The sequence below is a fragment of the Mastigoproctus giganteus genome, chromosome 10 (assembly GCF_048544385.1).
Source record: "Mastigoproctus giganteus isolate SK-2022 chromosome 10, ASM4854438v1, whole genome shotgun sequence".
NCBI lineage: Eukaryota > Metazoa > Arthropoda > Arachnida > Uropygi > Thelyphonidae > Mastigoproctus > Mastigoproctus giganteus.
In genome coordinates this window covers 197,642,666-197,659,872 of record NC_143584.1, presented here as the reverse complement: position 1 = coordinate 197,659,872, position 17,207 = coordinate 197,642,666, and the positions used below count along the sequence as shown (strand labels likewise).

The window sequence follows — 17,207 nt, the reverse complement described above, 5'->3', positions numbered from 1 at the left end:
CGGACCCAGATAGAAGCCTTTGCGGCACTTTATGCGGTGGAACAAATGGTAACTGTAATATCTCTGTACCGTCCACTCAACAATTCCTGCGCTAAAAACACATTATATAAGGAATATCATCACCTGTCTCTGTCTCCTGGGTGAATACAGTGCGCATCATCCATTCTGGGGAACTTACAACATTGACAACACAGGACACTTGGTAGAGACACTAGCAGATCAAATGAAGTTAACATTACCAGTTCACTTGGAAGTGGTCAAAATACGCTGACTTCCCACTGGATTAATATCAGCAATTGAATTAACTCTCCGTTATGCCATATTGTATCCCAGTATAAAATGGGGAGTTTTACATAATCTACACAATAGCGATCATTTCCCAATTATATTCAGAATCCAAATGCTACAATCTTTGTGCCTTAACATTGGAGAAAGCAGAAATTCCAAAGCGGATTGGGAAAAAGTATTCAGCATGCATTTCTTTTAATAGACAGTTGATTAGACTACAGCCCGTTGATGATGTGAACAAAATTTAACGATCAAACACTGGCTTCCATTTCCGAAGCAATGCCTCAGACTGCTGCATGTAAACACGATAATCTATCAGAGATGGCACGAAGCTTGTATCAATGCCAAAAAGAGAGAAAAGCCCGGAACCTCTTCGATAAGTTTCTCACCACCAACAACCTAATTTCAGACAAAGGGCTGAGGCTCGACAAATTAAAAGACAAGGCAAAAAAAAAAAAAAAAAAAAAAAAACAGAAATCCCTCGTGAATACTCTCCGCCTCAACTGCCACAAAGTTCGATTTATCTGGAAAACGGTTCGTCAATTAAATGGTTACTATCAGCATCCTTCTCCTTTGGTCTTAACCAAGAATGGACAGGAAGTATCTTCTCATGAAATAGTTAACACTCTTGCAGATACTTTTCCCAAACTTCTACCACTTCAGCATGTGACAACTGATTTCTTCAATTCAATGATTGAACAGAAACGTACAAGATAAAATACCATACTGGGCAATATTTTTTAAAATAATGATGTACAATTTAACCTATTTTAACTACAAACTTTATTAAATAATAATATTAATAACAACTGGAGGCCATCCACACAGCCGAGTATTGTGCTACGGTAGCAGCCACGACGATTAATGGAAGAGAAGCGAGAGACCGGCATCACAAGAACCGAAATCAAAAGGAACCACCAGCTTGGGAAAGAAGACTTCAGCAGAAGATAGAAGAATTGACCCAGTACTAACGGGGCAATAGGAGTAAGAAATTAATCGGAAAAGTGAAGAGCATCCTCAAGAGAGACGGCGTCCACAGTAAACATGAGACAAAAAAATCAAAGAATAAGAGAGTACTTGGACACATTGAAGCAGAACCTCTTGCACTCAGCAAGAGACTACGCCGATACAAAGAGAGCTCCCAGAGGAGAATAACCAACCGAATCTTCGATGAGGACCAAAGAGGCTTCTACAGGAATCTCAGAGAAGAAGGGAAACAAGGGAACGGACCATCCGAGAAGAAAATGATTGAGAATTTCTGGGGAAACAAATGGACAGAGAAATACCACATAACAGCCAAGCCATCTGGATACAACTGGACTCAAGAAAACCAACAACCTACAAGAAATGAGATGGTGGGAGATTCGGGAAGAAGAAGTAAAACATGATCAAGAAGTCTTACAACTGGCGAACTCCAGGTATAGAAAACGTCCACATCTACTGGTAGAAAAAGCTCACTTGCAGACAGAAGCTCCTAGCAGAGCGGTTCACCCGAATGAGAAGCCACCCAGAGACACTCCCGAAGTTTCTCTTTCAAGGAATCACATATCTGAAGCCTAAAGACGAAGATACAAGAAACCCGGCGAAATATAGGCCAATCACCTCCCTCCCAATAATGTACAAGATCCTGACCAGCAGCATAACCAGGAAGATATCAGACCAATTGGAGAGCCAGAACATAATGCCGAACAGCAGAAAGAATGCAAGCAGCTGAGCAAAGGATGCAAGGAGCAATTAACCATAGATGCTGCAGTTATGGAGCTAGCATATAAGAAGCGCCGGAACCTGTACACATTCTACATCGATTACGGAAAGGCCTTCGAGTTCGAGCCTCATAGCTGGCTAATTGAGGCGCTGAAAATATATAAAGTCAATCCGACAGTGACAAACTTCCTAGCAGAAACAATGGAGAGAGTGAGTACAACCATTAAGGTCGAAAACATCACAACCTGGCCAATCCCCATCAGGAGAGGACTCTTTCAGATAGATGCTCTGAGTCCATTGTGGTTCTGTCTAGCACTTAGCCCGCTATCCACCATGCTCAACAGTAGCAAGTACGGATATAACCTCAAAGAAGGAAGGAAGAACCTGTACGTCCTCAACCACCTGATGTATACGGATGACATAAAGCTCTACGGGGGAACCGAGAAGCACTTTCAGCAACTACTCTAGATCACCGAAGAATTCAGCAATGATAATAGGAAGGAATTTGGTCTTGACAAATGCAAGACCCACAGATTGCGTAATGGAAAATTAGTCAACTGAAACTGCCAGCTGAAGAGTGTTAAAGTACCACTCCACCAGGGCATAAAAAAGATAGACAAGCGGTATACCCCATTCAACCTAAGCGAGGAGTCCACCCCTCCCACAACCAGGAGGTACAAACTAAGCTAGAAAAGGGGGCAGAGAAGACACTCCATGGCAGAGACTACAATGATCTCCATTGGGATCACATAGATAAATGGCATCCAATGCATGGCTCACGACGGGAACGCTGTTCCCCAAAACTGAAGGCTTCATGCTAGCCATCCAAGACTAGGTAATCAACACCAGGAACTATTGAAAATACATCGCTAAAGAGCCCGGAGTGTTCGACGACACATGTCGATGATGCCACCTGGCCTCAGAAACAACCGAAGACATCGCTGCAGAATGCAAGATGATCACCCAGACTGAGTACACTCCTAGACACGACAAGGTAGACAGGAGAATACATCAGAAGCTAGAAAGGAAATACTAGTTGGTCGAAGAAAGTGTACCATACTACAAGTACGAACCCCAGGCCGTACTAGAGACCCCAACGGGATCGCGCCATAATAACGGATTGGACAATCCCGCACAACAGACCGGACATAATGCTTTGGGACAGGAAGGAAAAGGCTACCTATCTTATTGGCATAGCGCTACCCAACACTGGCAAACTGCAGAAAATCAACGGTGAAAAAATCAGAAGTACACGAACCTAAGACAGGAGATTAGCATTAGCATTAGTAGAGGCATTTGATGCAAGTAAGCAAGCTTATGCAGAATTAGCCAAAAAAAAAAAAAAAAAAAAAACCCACTCCCACTTCACCCCTCTGTTCGTTCGAAATACCTGTCCAGCTGAGCCTTAAACTTATTTAGGCTATCAACTTCCAGGACAAGGGACGGAAGTCTATTCCACCAACCAACCACCCGCTGGTTAAAGACAAATTTCGGCACGTCTATCCTACATCTGTCTTTCCTCAATTTGGATTTATGCCCTCTCAAGTGATTATTCTGAGCGAGAGGAAGAATCCCATCAGCATTGAGCATGCTCAAACCATTCAAGGCATTATACACCTCTATCAGATCACCTCGCTGGTGCCTATTCTCCAGACACTGTAATTTGCAAAACTTAAGCCTTTCTTCGTAAGAGCACCCCATTGTTCCATTCACTAATCTTGTTGCCCTTCTCTGTACTCGTTCCAGCAGCTCTACATCCTTCTTGAAATGAGGCCTCCAGACCTGTATACAGTACTCTAGGTGTGGCCTGCCATTGCCTTATATAAGGGAATAATCACCTCCTTATCCCTGGTAGAAAAATTCCTATTTATCATTGACAATACACCATGAGCCCCCACCCCACCGCCAGATCCCTTTCATTCTCTACCACTATCAGTGTAGTACCACAGAGTTTATACGTTGCTCTGGGATTGCTGTTTCCCATATGTAGTACTTTACATTTGTCAATGTTAAACTTCATTTGCCACCTCTCAGCCCATGTGTTCAACCTTTCCAGATCCTGTTGCAGCAGCATAGTGTGTCATTAGTGTCCTTGACAACCCTGCCAACCTTTGTATCGTCTGCAAACTTGGACATTAAGCTTGATATACCATCATCAATATCATTTATAAATACAGAAAACAATAATGAACCCAACACTGAGCCCTGAGGGACTCCACTAATAACATTAGTCCACGATGAGCAGTGTCCATTGATTACCACTCTCTGTCTTCTCCCCCTCAACCACCCCTTTATCCATAGCAGCAATTTGCCTCCAATGTCACACTGCTCCAATTTGTGTAGCAGTCTTCCATGTGCAACAGTATCAAAAGCCTTTCTAAGATCCAAGTATATAATATCAAAGTTATTCCCTGCATCCAGTTCTTTTGTGACTGCATCATAGTATCCAATCAAATTGGTCAGGCAAGACTTCCCCTTAACAAAACCATGCTGTGTCCGAGCTATAACTGAAGTCTTGTCTAAATGATCCTGTAGTGCTTCTTTAACTAGTGCCTCCATTAATTTTCCTGGAACAGAAGTTAAACTAACAGGTCTATAATTACTTGTGTCAGCCTTTGATCCTCCTTTGTGAATTGGGGTCACATTTGCACATCTCCAGTCTGTGGGTACCTCCCCTGAGTCGAACGAAGCTCTCATAATTATGGCTAAGGGTTTGCTTACTTCCGTTGCTGCCTCCTTTAATATAAATGGGTAGATCCCATCCACCCCAGGTGCCTTTCTTGTGTTTATCTTCAACAATTTCTCCTCCACTTTACACTCAGTTATTTCAAGATTCTCTAGCTTACTGCTAGAGTTGAAGACACCTCTGGTATTCCCTTCGCTGAATAACTCCTCATGTGTGAATGTCGATTCAGAATATTCATTTAGTTTGTTAGCTACCTGAGCAGGATCATCAACAGTTGAACCATCGATATCAAGTGGACCAATCTGATTCAACCCCTTCCCTCTAGAGTTTACATAAGAAAAGAACTCTTTGCTGTTTTTCTTTGCATCCCTTGCCAGGATTTCTCGTAATCTGCCCTCGCCTGCCTAACCTCCTTTGTAACTTGGTTACAGATCAACTTGTATCTATCATGGGCTTCTGTCTCATGTGTTAATTTATATGTATCCCCTGCATTTTTCTTCTCTGCCATATGTCTCATTAGTTCATCTGACATCCATTTAGGCCTAAACCTTGAACATTATTTCTTAGTTGGTATGTAAAGCCTAGTAGCTTCCAAGATAATTTCTTTGAATGCTTCCCATTTTGAATTTGCTGTTGGTAACATCATCAGTTGGTCCCACTGTATAGAATTTAAATACTGTCTCAGTCCATCGTAGTCGCCTTTACGGAAGCAATAACCCTTCCCTTTACCCATAATGGTAGTTACCTCTTTGAGTAAATCCCACTTCAGCACACTGTGATCACTGCCACCTAGTGGTTCATTTATCTGCAGATTCTTAATGCATGAAGAATCACTGCTGATAATCAAATCAAGAGTATTACTCCCTCTAGTTGCCTCCCGAACATGCTGCTGTAGAAAACAATCATCCAATAAATCCACAAAAGCCTTGCTAGTGTGCGAGTGACCAACCCACAAATTCCAGTCAGTATCTGGAAAATTGAAATTCCCCATTATAAGACTCTCTGATTTACTGGCCCACTCTATTTCCCTGTACAGTTTCTTATTATACTCATCAGAGCCATTAGGCCTATAGCACACTCCTACTCAATTTTGATATCCCAATGCTTATGTCACACCAAACTGACTCGACACTACCCTGTCCAGTGATGTCGACTGGCTTCACTTCCTTGGATTTTATGTGTTTCTTAACTAATAGCATAACCCTCCTCCCTTCCTATCCTGTCTCTCCTTTCTGTAGACGTTGTACTCCCCAAATTCCAGTTCTGCATCCCTTATATCTGTGTGACACCACGTCTCTGATATCCCAACAATATCTGCCTTTGATGCTTTGAGCAATACCTCAAATTCATCAAATTTATTTACTAAACTCCTAGCATTGGTGTACACGCAAGTATACATGCACCTATTCCTATTCTTAGCTACCCTAACACAACCCATGTGTTTACTTGTACCGCAATGACTCCCAGCAGTCTCTGAAATATCCTGCATCTTGTTTTTCAGGCTTCTGCTCATTCCAATAGAAGCAGTGCAAGAATCTCTTTCACCTCTGCCAGTGGCTACTGTTAATCTGTTAGTCTTTGTCTCCCCCCAAGCTAGCAGTTTTCCGACCCACCTAACACTGCCTCGATAGCATCAACAAATATTCTTGCACCCTTTCTATTTAATTGTATCCCATCCCTGAAGAAGCAATCTCTCCTTAACAAGTACAATCCAGGCTGAAACAAATTGTACCATTTGACCCTTACACAATCTTTCCAGGGCCGAATTGATTGACAAGGCTCTCATCATATACTCCCTCCTATCGTGTCTGGGCAGATTAAAGAGATATGGCATATCCAACAAATAACGACCATCGCGATCATCGTGTCAACCACAGGTATGGTACGAAAGACCCTACATAACAGCCTAGCAGCAATAGGTCTCGGAGGAAACACCTACAATGAACTTCAGAAAGTCGCAGTCCTGAATACCTGTAGGATAGTTAGAGATTTCCTCGACCAACAGTAACACCAGACATAACAAGAACCACCCTGTGTAATTGGTAGCAATATCCGTCATGAGGTGGAAGCCCCAATCAGTGAGAAATAACATAAGAGGAATAATAATAATAATAATAATAAACAGATCACCCAACTGTGCAGCTGCACCAGATGGAATCTATTATGTGACGCCAAACTCAACAATACAGCCTGGAATTTAATGGTAATGTTCTACTATCGGAATTTTATCGAACATAGATATCCCTCTTCTTGGCATCATTCTGCTGTTTTAGCGTTTCCTAATCCAGAAAGGATCAATCACCCACAAAATTACAGACCTATCTTCCTCACCAGCCACCTAACTAAAACTCTAGAAAGAATGGTACACAAACAGTTTATTTGAATTCTTGAAGCTAAAACCCCGATGAACAACTATCCATTTAATTTTCGACCAAATAGAACCACTTTGGATCTAATGGCGAAAGCCAAGAATAACATCCTTAATGTTTACGTAAAATGTGAACATCTTGTAGTGGTAATTGGATATTGAAAAGGTTTTCGACGCTACCGTGGTTAAGAATTTTTTTCATAGGCTTGCGCTGGCATTTACCAGAATTCATTAGAAATTTTCTGTACGGAGAACCGTTCATGTCCATATCAATCTTTGGTGTCTCCGTTCTATACTCAAGAAAAATTGTCACCAAAGGATCAATATTTACTGCTATTATTTTTTCACTTAGAGTGAACATCATAACATAGAATACCCCTAGTACAGCAGAAATTCGTATTCTATAAAATTATAACATAAGAATAGGCAAATTTTGGCATCGTTTGCCCTTGTGCCCTTATAACGTAAATGTCCTTACCAATATTCTCATTGATTGTCCTTAATATTCGACTACCCGATAAAACAAGTTTAGTTTTCTCTCCAACGGAAAGCAACCTTTAATTCGATCACCTATTCTTGGCAATGATAGCGATTTCCAAGAACTGTTTAGCCATTTGAAGCAGATAAATCTCTTTAAATATCTCTAATCATAATAATATGCAAAAATAGCTAGAAGTCAATCACGAACAGGCACAATATGGCTCAAGAAGATCTTGTGCCAAATAAAACAACTATCAGTTTGTAGCAAATGATTGAAAAAGCCAATTTAGCCAAAAAAATTCCCAGTTCCAATCGAAGTATACGAAAGGAATGGAATCGGTAATTTGTTAGTGGTGTGCTTACATTAAATGTAGTTCCTACTAAAACCGGAAAGATTTGACAGGAGTGGTGCTCTGGTTGGGTGAAAGCGTGAGCCTCATTAAACTATATTTCCAAACAGTCCCTTGTCGGCCACTCGAGCAATTGGAGGTGGTTTTATGATATCGGGGTAGTTTTTGTTGCTGAGACGTTCGATCATATGGTTAGAAGTTCATCGAACCTCCAATAAATATCGCTTTTTTGTAGAATCGATCCAACTTCACTCTGTATTGGGTCCTTGAGGTTGTCACAGACATTCTTTCAGATATGCCAGACAAGCTGTACTTGCTACCTGGGAGTCTAAAACGCTGATGGAACTGATATTCGGGTGATTCTCAAGTCAAGTGGACCCAATTTCGGAGAAGTCCGGACGGTCTGTGACAGCCAAATCCTCTGCTTGCACCTTCACGATGGTGGGACTGTTAGTAATCGTGGGTATGACCTCCATGCACAAGTACATGGTGGGTGACCACCCAGGTGTTAACCAATGTAAGCAGGGGTCGAGGTGTGGCGCCCACACCACATGGAGGAACGCCGCCCCTCTATATTACCAGGCAGTACTAGGTGGTAGACGACACTCATCAACCAGTGAAATACCACCACTTTGCTTATTGGAGGCTTGAAGTGGTGGAACCCATGTTTAGTCTCTAGAGCTAAGTTCCGGTCAACCCTTCCCTATCTCTTCCATCATGAAGTATGATTGATGACTTTTGAGGTTATGATGAACGTCGTGACGAGATCCAATATTCCTTACATTTCGGAGTACAGCTCTAAATCGGTGTTCGCAGGCCGGCCGCTAGTTAGTACACTGGACCAAACCTATTGGTAACTCTCTAGGAGGCTTCCGGATCAGCTAGTGTATAATCTTGCTACCTCTACTCTGCCAGATAGTGACTGGAGGGAGTCCGAGTAGTGTGTATGTTGGGAGCATTGCCGAGGCCACGTTATGTCAAGGATCTGGGTATATTCTTACCACGTGAACGCCATATCCAAAAATTTCATTACTTCATACAGCATGTTCCAATCACTTTTTCTTACTATTGAATACACCATGAATTGCCAAACTAATAGAGCAAGCTTATCTGCGAAAAGATCTAAACCGCCCAAGCACTTCCTAATTCATTTCACAAATATACGTGGTCTCAATTCTAATCTCAACGATGTCCAATTCCACTTGCAGTCTGCCAAACCCCATGTACTTTTTCTGACAGAATCTCAGTTATCGGTTGATTCAATTACTGCTCATATCAGATGCCCAAATTATTCGCTGTATGATTCCTTTCGCCTCAAAGGTGGTATTTGTGCATATGTCCGTTCTGATATTCCCTGTCAGAGACTTGGCAATTTGCAATCTCCTCTCTTTGATCTTCTCTGGCTTAAAATCTCTCTACCTCATTGTGTCAAATTCATCTGTTGTCTCTATCGTTCTCCCAACTCCACTAATCACTTGGAGCTCTTTGACTTCTCTCTTTGCAACTTGACTTTCTCCAGTCCAACTTTCCTAACAGTGAGGTAATTTTCCTTGGTGATTTTAGTGTTCACAACTCCAGCTGACTTCAGTTTTCTAGTCACACCGACCCAGAAGGTCGAGATGCTGAGACTTTTGCAATTACTAATGACCTAGCACAGATTGTTCATTTACCTACAAGAATACCGGACAATGCTAATCATACAGCCAATACGCTTGATCGTTTTCTCACTAACAACCCTTCTAAGTACACGGTCGAAGTGAGAGGTTCTTTAGGCACTTCAGATCACAACTTTGTAATTATCTCTTCTCCAATGGAACCTTTATCTCATGGCTATTCCCAACCTCGTCTTTTTTGGCATTACAAGAATGCAAAATGGGATGACCTGCGAGACTTCTTTTCTTCTTTTCCTTGGTTCGATTACTGTTTCAAAACTTCTGATATCAACGTTTGCTCAGATCGTGTCAGTGAAATTATTCTTGCAAGAATGGAATCCTTTATCCCACACTCCACGTTAAAATCTCGTCCTTTATCTAAACCGTGGTTTTCCAATAAATGTGCTAAGGCTGTTCAAGAGAAGAATGTTGCATATCGTAATTGGCTTGTTTCTAATTCTTCTGTCTCATTTTCTGCCTTCACCAAAGCTCGCAACAATTGTAAAGCAGTTATTAATCTGTCCAAACTACAGTTTGAACAGGCTAAGAGTAGAAAAAAGTTGCGGCCAATAGCTCTTGCCAAAGCTATTGGCCGCAACTTTTGCCCATATCTGCTCCCACCTCTGTCCAAACCGGATGGTTCTGTTGTCACTTCAACCAAGGATAAAGTTGACCTGCTAGCATCCCATTTTTCTTTCGACTCATGTATTAATGATCTTGGTAAAAACACCTCCCACCATTCGCAACACGCTCCATTCAAAGCCTTCTGTGGTCTTCCGTCAAAAGGATATCAGAAGGATTTTGATGAATCTTGATGCTAAGAAAGCTCCAGGTCCTGATGGTATTTCTCCACTTGTTCTCGAAACCTGTGCTCCTGAACTTACTCCTATTCTTTGCCGCCTTTTTTCACTTTGTTATTCCAAAGGTGTTTTTCCTTCTGCTTGGAAATTTGCTCATATCCAGCCAGTTCCTAAAAAGGGTGACAAATCCCTCCCATCCAATTATCGTCCCATTGCAATTACTTCTACTCTTTCAAAAGTAATGGAGAAATCAATTAACCGCCAACTCTTAAACTACCTAGAAACATTCCGTCTGATCAACGATCGCCAGTACGGATTCCGTCAGTTTCGATCCACTGGTGATATTCTCGCTTATGTTACCCATTTATGGACTAATTCAATGGAAAGGTTCGGTGAAACACAAGTAGTTGCTCTTGACATCTCAAAGGCTTTCGATCGTGTTTGGCATAAAGGTCTTCTAAACAAGCTTCCATCTTATGGTTTGCCAACTGTTTTTAGTAATTGGTTATCCAGTTTTCTCTCTGATCGCTCACTGAGGGTGATGGTAGATGGCTCTCTGTCTTCTAACTTCTCCACTAATGCTGGTGTCCCCCAAGGTTAAGTTCTTTCCCCCACTCTTTTCCTCTTGTATATTAATGACCTTCTTCCCTTGACTGGAAATCCTATCCATAGTTTTGCCGATGATAGCACATTGCATTCCACTTTCCACTTTGAGAAACCTTGTCCTGCTCAATCTGCTTCAACTTTTCGAAAATCTGCTACCAATTCCTTAAATGCCGATCTTCAGGTAATTCTCCGGTGGGGAAAAGACAACTTAGTTGATTTCAACCCTTCTAAAACTCAGTCTTGTCTTATGTCTTGCAAAAATGATTCTTCCGCTCCTATGCTTATCTTTGGTGACACTCCGATTTCTAGGCAAAATGATATCTCGTTTGGGGATTACCCTGACTTTTAATCTCTTTTGGCACAAGCACATTTACAAATATTGCTTCCTCTGCATCTAAAAAACTTGGTTTTCTCTTTCGCTCTCGCCGTTACTTTTCTTCCAAACAGCTTCTCACTCTGTATAAATCGCAAATCTGCTCTGCCATGGAATATTGTTCCCACATCTGGGGTGGTACCCCCAAAACCTCTCTCAGGCTTCTTGATTCCATTCAGAAGAGGGCACTTAGGTTAATTAATGATTCATGTCCAACAGAGCCTCTCCACTCGCTTTCTCACAGATGTACTGTTTCTTCTGAATTGGCTTCTATAATTCCCGCTCTCTCTTTCAAAACAGTCCGAACACGTGCCGCCACCCGCCATCATCCATTTACTGTCCAACTTCAAACCCACAGAACCAACTTTTCATCTTCCTCGTTTATTCATTCAGCTGCTGTCTTCTGGAACAACCTTCCTTCATACGTATTTCCTGAAAATTACAGTCTACAGACGTTCAAGTCCAATGTCAACAAATATCTTCTTTCGCCTTTTCAACCTCCAACCCAAGCACGGTACCAAGTAATATTGGATCTAATACCTCTCGTGTTTGGGTTCACATAAAAAAAAAAAAAAAAAAAAAAATTCATTATTTTAACCGATTTTTATCGGTTAAACTATACTCTATTATACTCTTTGCAAACGTTTAACTGTGTCAGCCGAGGGACATTACCAATAATTTTATCATGTAAACTTGCTGCTTCATTCCTCAGAGCTGAATCTAGTTAAGAATGTTTGGAACGTGTTGGAACAGGCAGTTCAACTTTGAACTTCTGTGTAAACCACAATAGAACAGCTGAAAATATTCTGATGGAAGAGTGATTCAACTTCCACCTATATTCCATCAGAACCTACTGAAATCCATTCGCCATCATTTAAGTACTAAGGGGGAAAAGTTGACTCTACCTAGACAGTGAATAAAGGTTTCAAATTTTTTACCCTGTGAGTGTATATTTGTATAAAGAATAAGGTATTTACATTTACTTTATTTTCCCGTTTTTTTGGTAGGAAGCAGATAAAATATTAATAGAAACATCTCAGTTAAAGTGAACCCTGTTACGGCAAAGAAAAAATATCATAAGGAATGGAATCACCAGTGAAGAAACAATTTTAAAGAATTCAATAGGAAAATATACATAACAAGAATGACTTCTGATAATTCAAAAAAGATTTCTGATAAATGAAAAATTCCACATAGTATTAAATGTGGGACACAAAACAACACGGTTATACAGCGTATGGTTCACCTGTTCTAAGAAGGTTTCTGTGAAATTTTTTTTTGTGTATAGTAAAATAAATGAAAAAAAAAATAATAAATCAAATAATTAAAGAAATGAATACAAAGAAAACTATTAAAACAGAAATAAAAGAAACAATACAAATAGCAGCAATGAGGAACACAGCAGAAAAACCAACGTTTTATGAGTGTCAAATTAACCTCTGATTTTATTTAAATCCCGTGTCAAAAATTTCGTTCAAACAAAGACTAATATACATATATGGATATTTGCTGAATTTAGATGGTAAGAAGATATTTCAGTCGCAAGAAGACGTTCTCAGAGAGAAGAAAGACAACTTCAAACGTGCATCAGAAAATATATTCAGAAGAAATATTTCAGTTATCCAACTTGTGCACAGAAAATGTCAGTAAACGGAAGTGTTAAAAGTCAACTCAAAGTTAACTTTGGGGAAAATCTCACTTGTCCAATTTGTCTAAACGTTTTTCACGAAAGGAGACTTCAGAAAACATTTCAGCTTTCAAACTCGATAAAAATCTTTTTGCCATCCAACCTGTTAGAAGTTTTCACTAAGAGAAAATCATCCCAGAGATGATTTTAAGGAGAATTTGTTCAGCTATACAACCTTTTGAAAGTTCTCACAGAGTAGAAACCTCAGTAACCATCACAGAATTCCTAATGGCGAGAAACCTTTTGGCTATCCAACCAGTGAGAAATTCTAATAGAAAACCGCCATCGAAAACTATTTCAGCGGAAATACTAAAGAGAGACCTTTCAGCTAATGAACCTATGAGAACATGTTCTCGGGGTGTGAAGAGCCCAAATGCCTTCCTAAAGTTAATACGGAGGAAACGTCTCAAGACTTTAATCTGCGAGACTAAATTCTCGCGGCAAGGAACCCTCGAAAACTATCTCAGAATTCATGATGCAGATAAATATTTGAGCTGTCCAGTTTGTGACACGAAGTTCTCACTGATAGGACAGCTCAGAGAGCATCTGAGAAATCATACTGGAGAAAAACCTTTCAGCTGTCCGACCCGCGAGAAGTTCTCACGGATTGGAGATATCAAAAGCCATCTTAAATTTCAAAGTGGAGAAAGACCGTTCTGCTGTCCAATATGTGAGATGACGTTTACGCAGAAAGGAAACCTCAAAGTGCATTTCAGAGTTCATACTGGAGAGAAACCTTTCAACTGTCCAACCTGTAAAAAGAAGTTCACACGGAGAAGCGATCTCAAAAACCATATCAGAATTCATACTGGAGAAAAACCTTTCAGCTGTTCAACCTGTGAGAAGAAATTCATATCGAAAACACGACTCACAAGGCATCTGAGAATTCATTCTGGAGAGAAACCTTTCAGCTGTCCAACCTGTGAGAAGAAGTTCCTAGTGAAAACACAACTCAGAAGCCATCTCAGAATTCATACTGGGGAAAAACCTTTCAACTGTCCAACATGTAAAAAGAAGTTCACATGGAACGTCGAACTCAAAAACCATATCAGAATTCATACTGGAGAAAATCCTTTCAGTTGTTCAACATGTGAGAAGAAGTTCACCCGGAACAGCGAACTCAAAAACCATATCAGAATTCATACTGGAGAAAAACCTTTCAGCTGTTCAACCTGTGAGAAGAAGTTCATATTGAAAAATCAACTCACAAAGCATCTGAGAATTCATTCTGGAGAAAAACCTTTCAGCTGTTCAACCTGTGAGAAGAAGTTCACATGGAACAGCGAACTCAAAAACCATATCAGAATTCATACTGGAGAAAAACCTTTCAGCTGTCCAACCTGTGAGAAGAAGTTCCTATTGAGCGCACAACTCAGAAGCCATCTCAGAATTCATACTGGGGAAAAACCTTTCAACTGTCCAACTTGTGAGCAGACGTTCTCTTGGGAAGGACAACTCCGAAACCATCTCAGAATTCATACTGAAGAAAAACCTTTCAGCTGTTCCACCTGTGAGAAGAAGTTCTCATTGGCAGGACAACTCGAAAGCCATCTCAGAATTCATACTCGGGAAAAACCTTTCATCTGTCCAACTTGCGAGAAGAAGTTCTCATCGGAAGGACAACTCCGAAATCATCTCAGAATTCATTCTGGAGAAAAACCTTTCAGCTGTTCTATCTGTGAGAAGAAGTTCTTATTGGCAGGACAACTCAGAAGCCATCTCAGAATTCATACTGGGGAAAAACCTTTCAGCTGTCCAACCTGTGCAATGAAATTCTCATCGACAGGGCAACTCAAAAGCCATCTCAAAATTCATACTGGAGAAAAACCCTTCAGCTGTCCAACGTGTGAGAAGAAGTTCTTATTGACAGGACAACTCAGAAAACATCTCAAAGTTCATACTGGGGAAAAACCTTTCAACTGTCCAACTTGTGAGAAGAAGTTCTCTTGGAAAGGACAACTCACTAGCCATCTCAGAATTCATTCTGGAGAAAAATCTTTCAGCTGTTCCACCTGTGAGAAGAAGTTCTCATCCGCAGGACAACTCAGAATACATTTCAGAATTCATTCTGGAGAAAAATCTTTCAGCTGTCTAACCTGTGAGAAAAAGTTCTTACACAATCACCACCTGAAACTACATCTCAGAGTTCATACTGGAGAAAAACCTTTCATCTGTCCAACCTGTGAGAAGAAGTTTTCATACAGTCACCACCTGAAGCAACATCTCAGAATTCATACTGGAGAAAGACCTTTCAGCTGTCCAACCTGTGAGAAAAAGTTCCGATCCACTCAATCCCTCAAAAGTCATCTCCGAATTCATAGGTAAGAGGTTCACACAGAAATCTGTCATATCATTTCAGTGAATATATTCAGAAGTCAGTTAACCGTCCAACATTTCAGAAAAACCTTTCCAAAAGAGTTAAGCTTAAAAACGTCACCTTGTTCACAATAGAGGAAACCTTCCTGTTGTTGAACATTTGCGGAATGCTGAAGGAAATGACATCAAAAATTCGTTTAAGAGTTCAGAACTGAGAAAAAAACTTCATTTCTCCCATCTTTCAGCTGTCTAACCTGTGGGAAAAAGTTCTTATACAATCATCACCTGAAACTACACCTAAGAATTCATACTGGAGAAAAACCTTTCATCTGTCCAACCTGTGAAAAGAAGTTCTCATACAGTCAGCACCTGAAACAACATCTCAGAATTCATACTGGAGAAAGACCTTTCAGCTGTCCAACCTGTGAGAAAAAGTTCTCACGCACTCATAGCTTCAAAAGTCATCTCAGAATTCATACAGGAGAAAGACCTTTCAGCTGTCCAACTTGTGAGAAAAAGTTCCAATCCGCTAAAAGCCTCAAAAGGCATCTCAGAATTCATATGTAAGAAGTTCACACAGGAAACTGTCATTATTTCAGTGAATATACTCAAAAGTCTGTTAACTCTCCAACATTTCAGAAAAACTTTTCCAAAATAGTTAAGCTCAAAAATAAAACCTTGTTCACAATAGAGGAAAATCTTCCTGTTGTTGAACATGTGTGGCATGATGAAAGAAATGACATAAAAAATTCACTTAAGAGTTCAGAACTGAGAGAAAAATTGCATTTGTTCCATCTGGGACAATCTACTCTCACAAAAAGTTCAGTTGGCCTCTTTCACAACTTGGCTATGTTAATCAGTCTGACGTTAATATAGCATAGTTTTCTCTCCCGGACACTCGAAAAACTGAGTGTCCGGTAGAAACAGGAATCGACCACAGAAAACAAGCAAGTAGTTAAAGCGGGGATATAAACGAGCGTAATACCGGCCGTTGTGACGTCTATGGGCTGTGTCATAGGCTGTTTTGCTACTCCTGTTCCTGTCTGTGATTGGCTGTTGAGTTGATTGTGGCTAGCTCTGTGATTGGCTGTTCAGTTGAGTATGAAAAAGATTTATTTTAGTTGTTGATCTTCTCACTAGCTGGCGCTGCATATGTACCTTTTTTTTCTGTGCAGGCTCGAACCCCGAATTTGTGTGGTGGCTATCTGGCTCATATCCACTGGTCTACTGTTCAAGTTGTGTAAATGCCGATATGATAGGTAACATTGTGGGTGTGATGTCAAGAGATCCTTGTTTTGCAATGAATTTTGTAGGGCAGGTGCTATGCTTTGCAGTTCCCAGCACTGAAATGATTAAGTTGTTATTTCTTTTGGTGGAAGGAACCTGTAAGAAAAAGTTTTTTTTTATTTCCTGTGTTGGTGATATTGGAAATATATTCTGCATTATTATTAGTCCACTTTGCCAATGAAAAACGGAAAGTAAAGATTTTTATTTTCTTTTATGTGTTTGATGGTTAAATATATATTTTTCCCAATAAATTAGTTTGATTGTCGCTTCATCTGTTGGTCCTTTTTGCAAGCTGAAAATGAAATCTTTTACTCATTCTAGAATGTAAATTGTGTTGATTCTTCTGGTGATGTTTACTGTTATTAGCGGTACACTTTGCCAACAAAAACTGAAAATAAAGATTTTTTTAATTGATTTTGTGTTCTGTATTCTTTGATGACTAACTTTATTTATTTTTTTCCCAATTAGTTAGTTTGTAGATGGTGGTTCCATTTACAAACTAACTAATTGGGAAACTAGCTAATAAACTGTATCGGTCCTTTGTGCTGGCTGAAAAGGAATTTTTCCCCCCTCTCTGTTGAAATATAATGATTTGACATTCTAAAACGTA

The 17,207-nt window shown here is 40.3% G+C and overlaps 1 protein-coding gene across 1 annotated transcript; it reads left to right on the top strand.

Moving 5' to 3' along the window:
• Positions 1-13,135: 13,135 nt before the first annotated feature.
• Positions 13,136-15,877, top strand: LOC150079746 (uncharacterized). The gene is made up of 2 exons (XM_090383212.1): positions 13,136-15,102; positions 15,556-15,877. The coding sequence occupies exons 1-2, from the start codon at positions 13,136-13,138 to the stop codon at positions 15,875-15,877; spliced, it is 2,289 nt and encodes a 762-aa protein (XP_090239338.1).
• Positions 15,878-17,207: the final 1,330 nt, after the last annotated feature.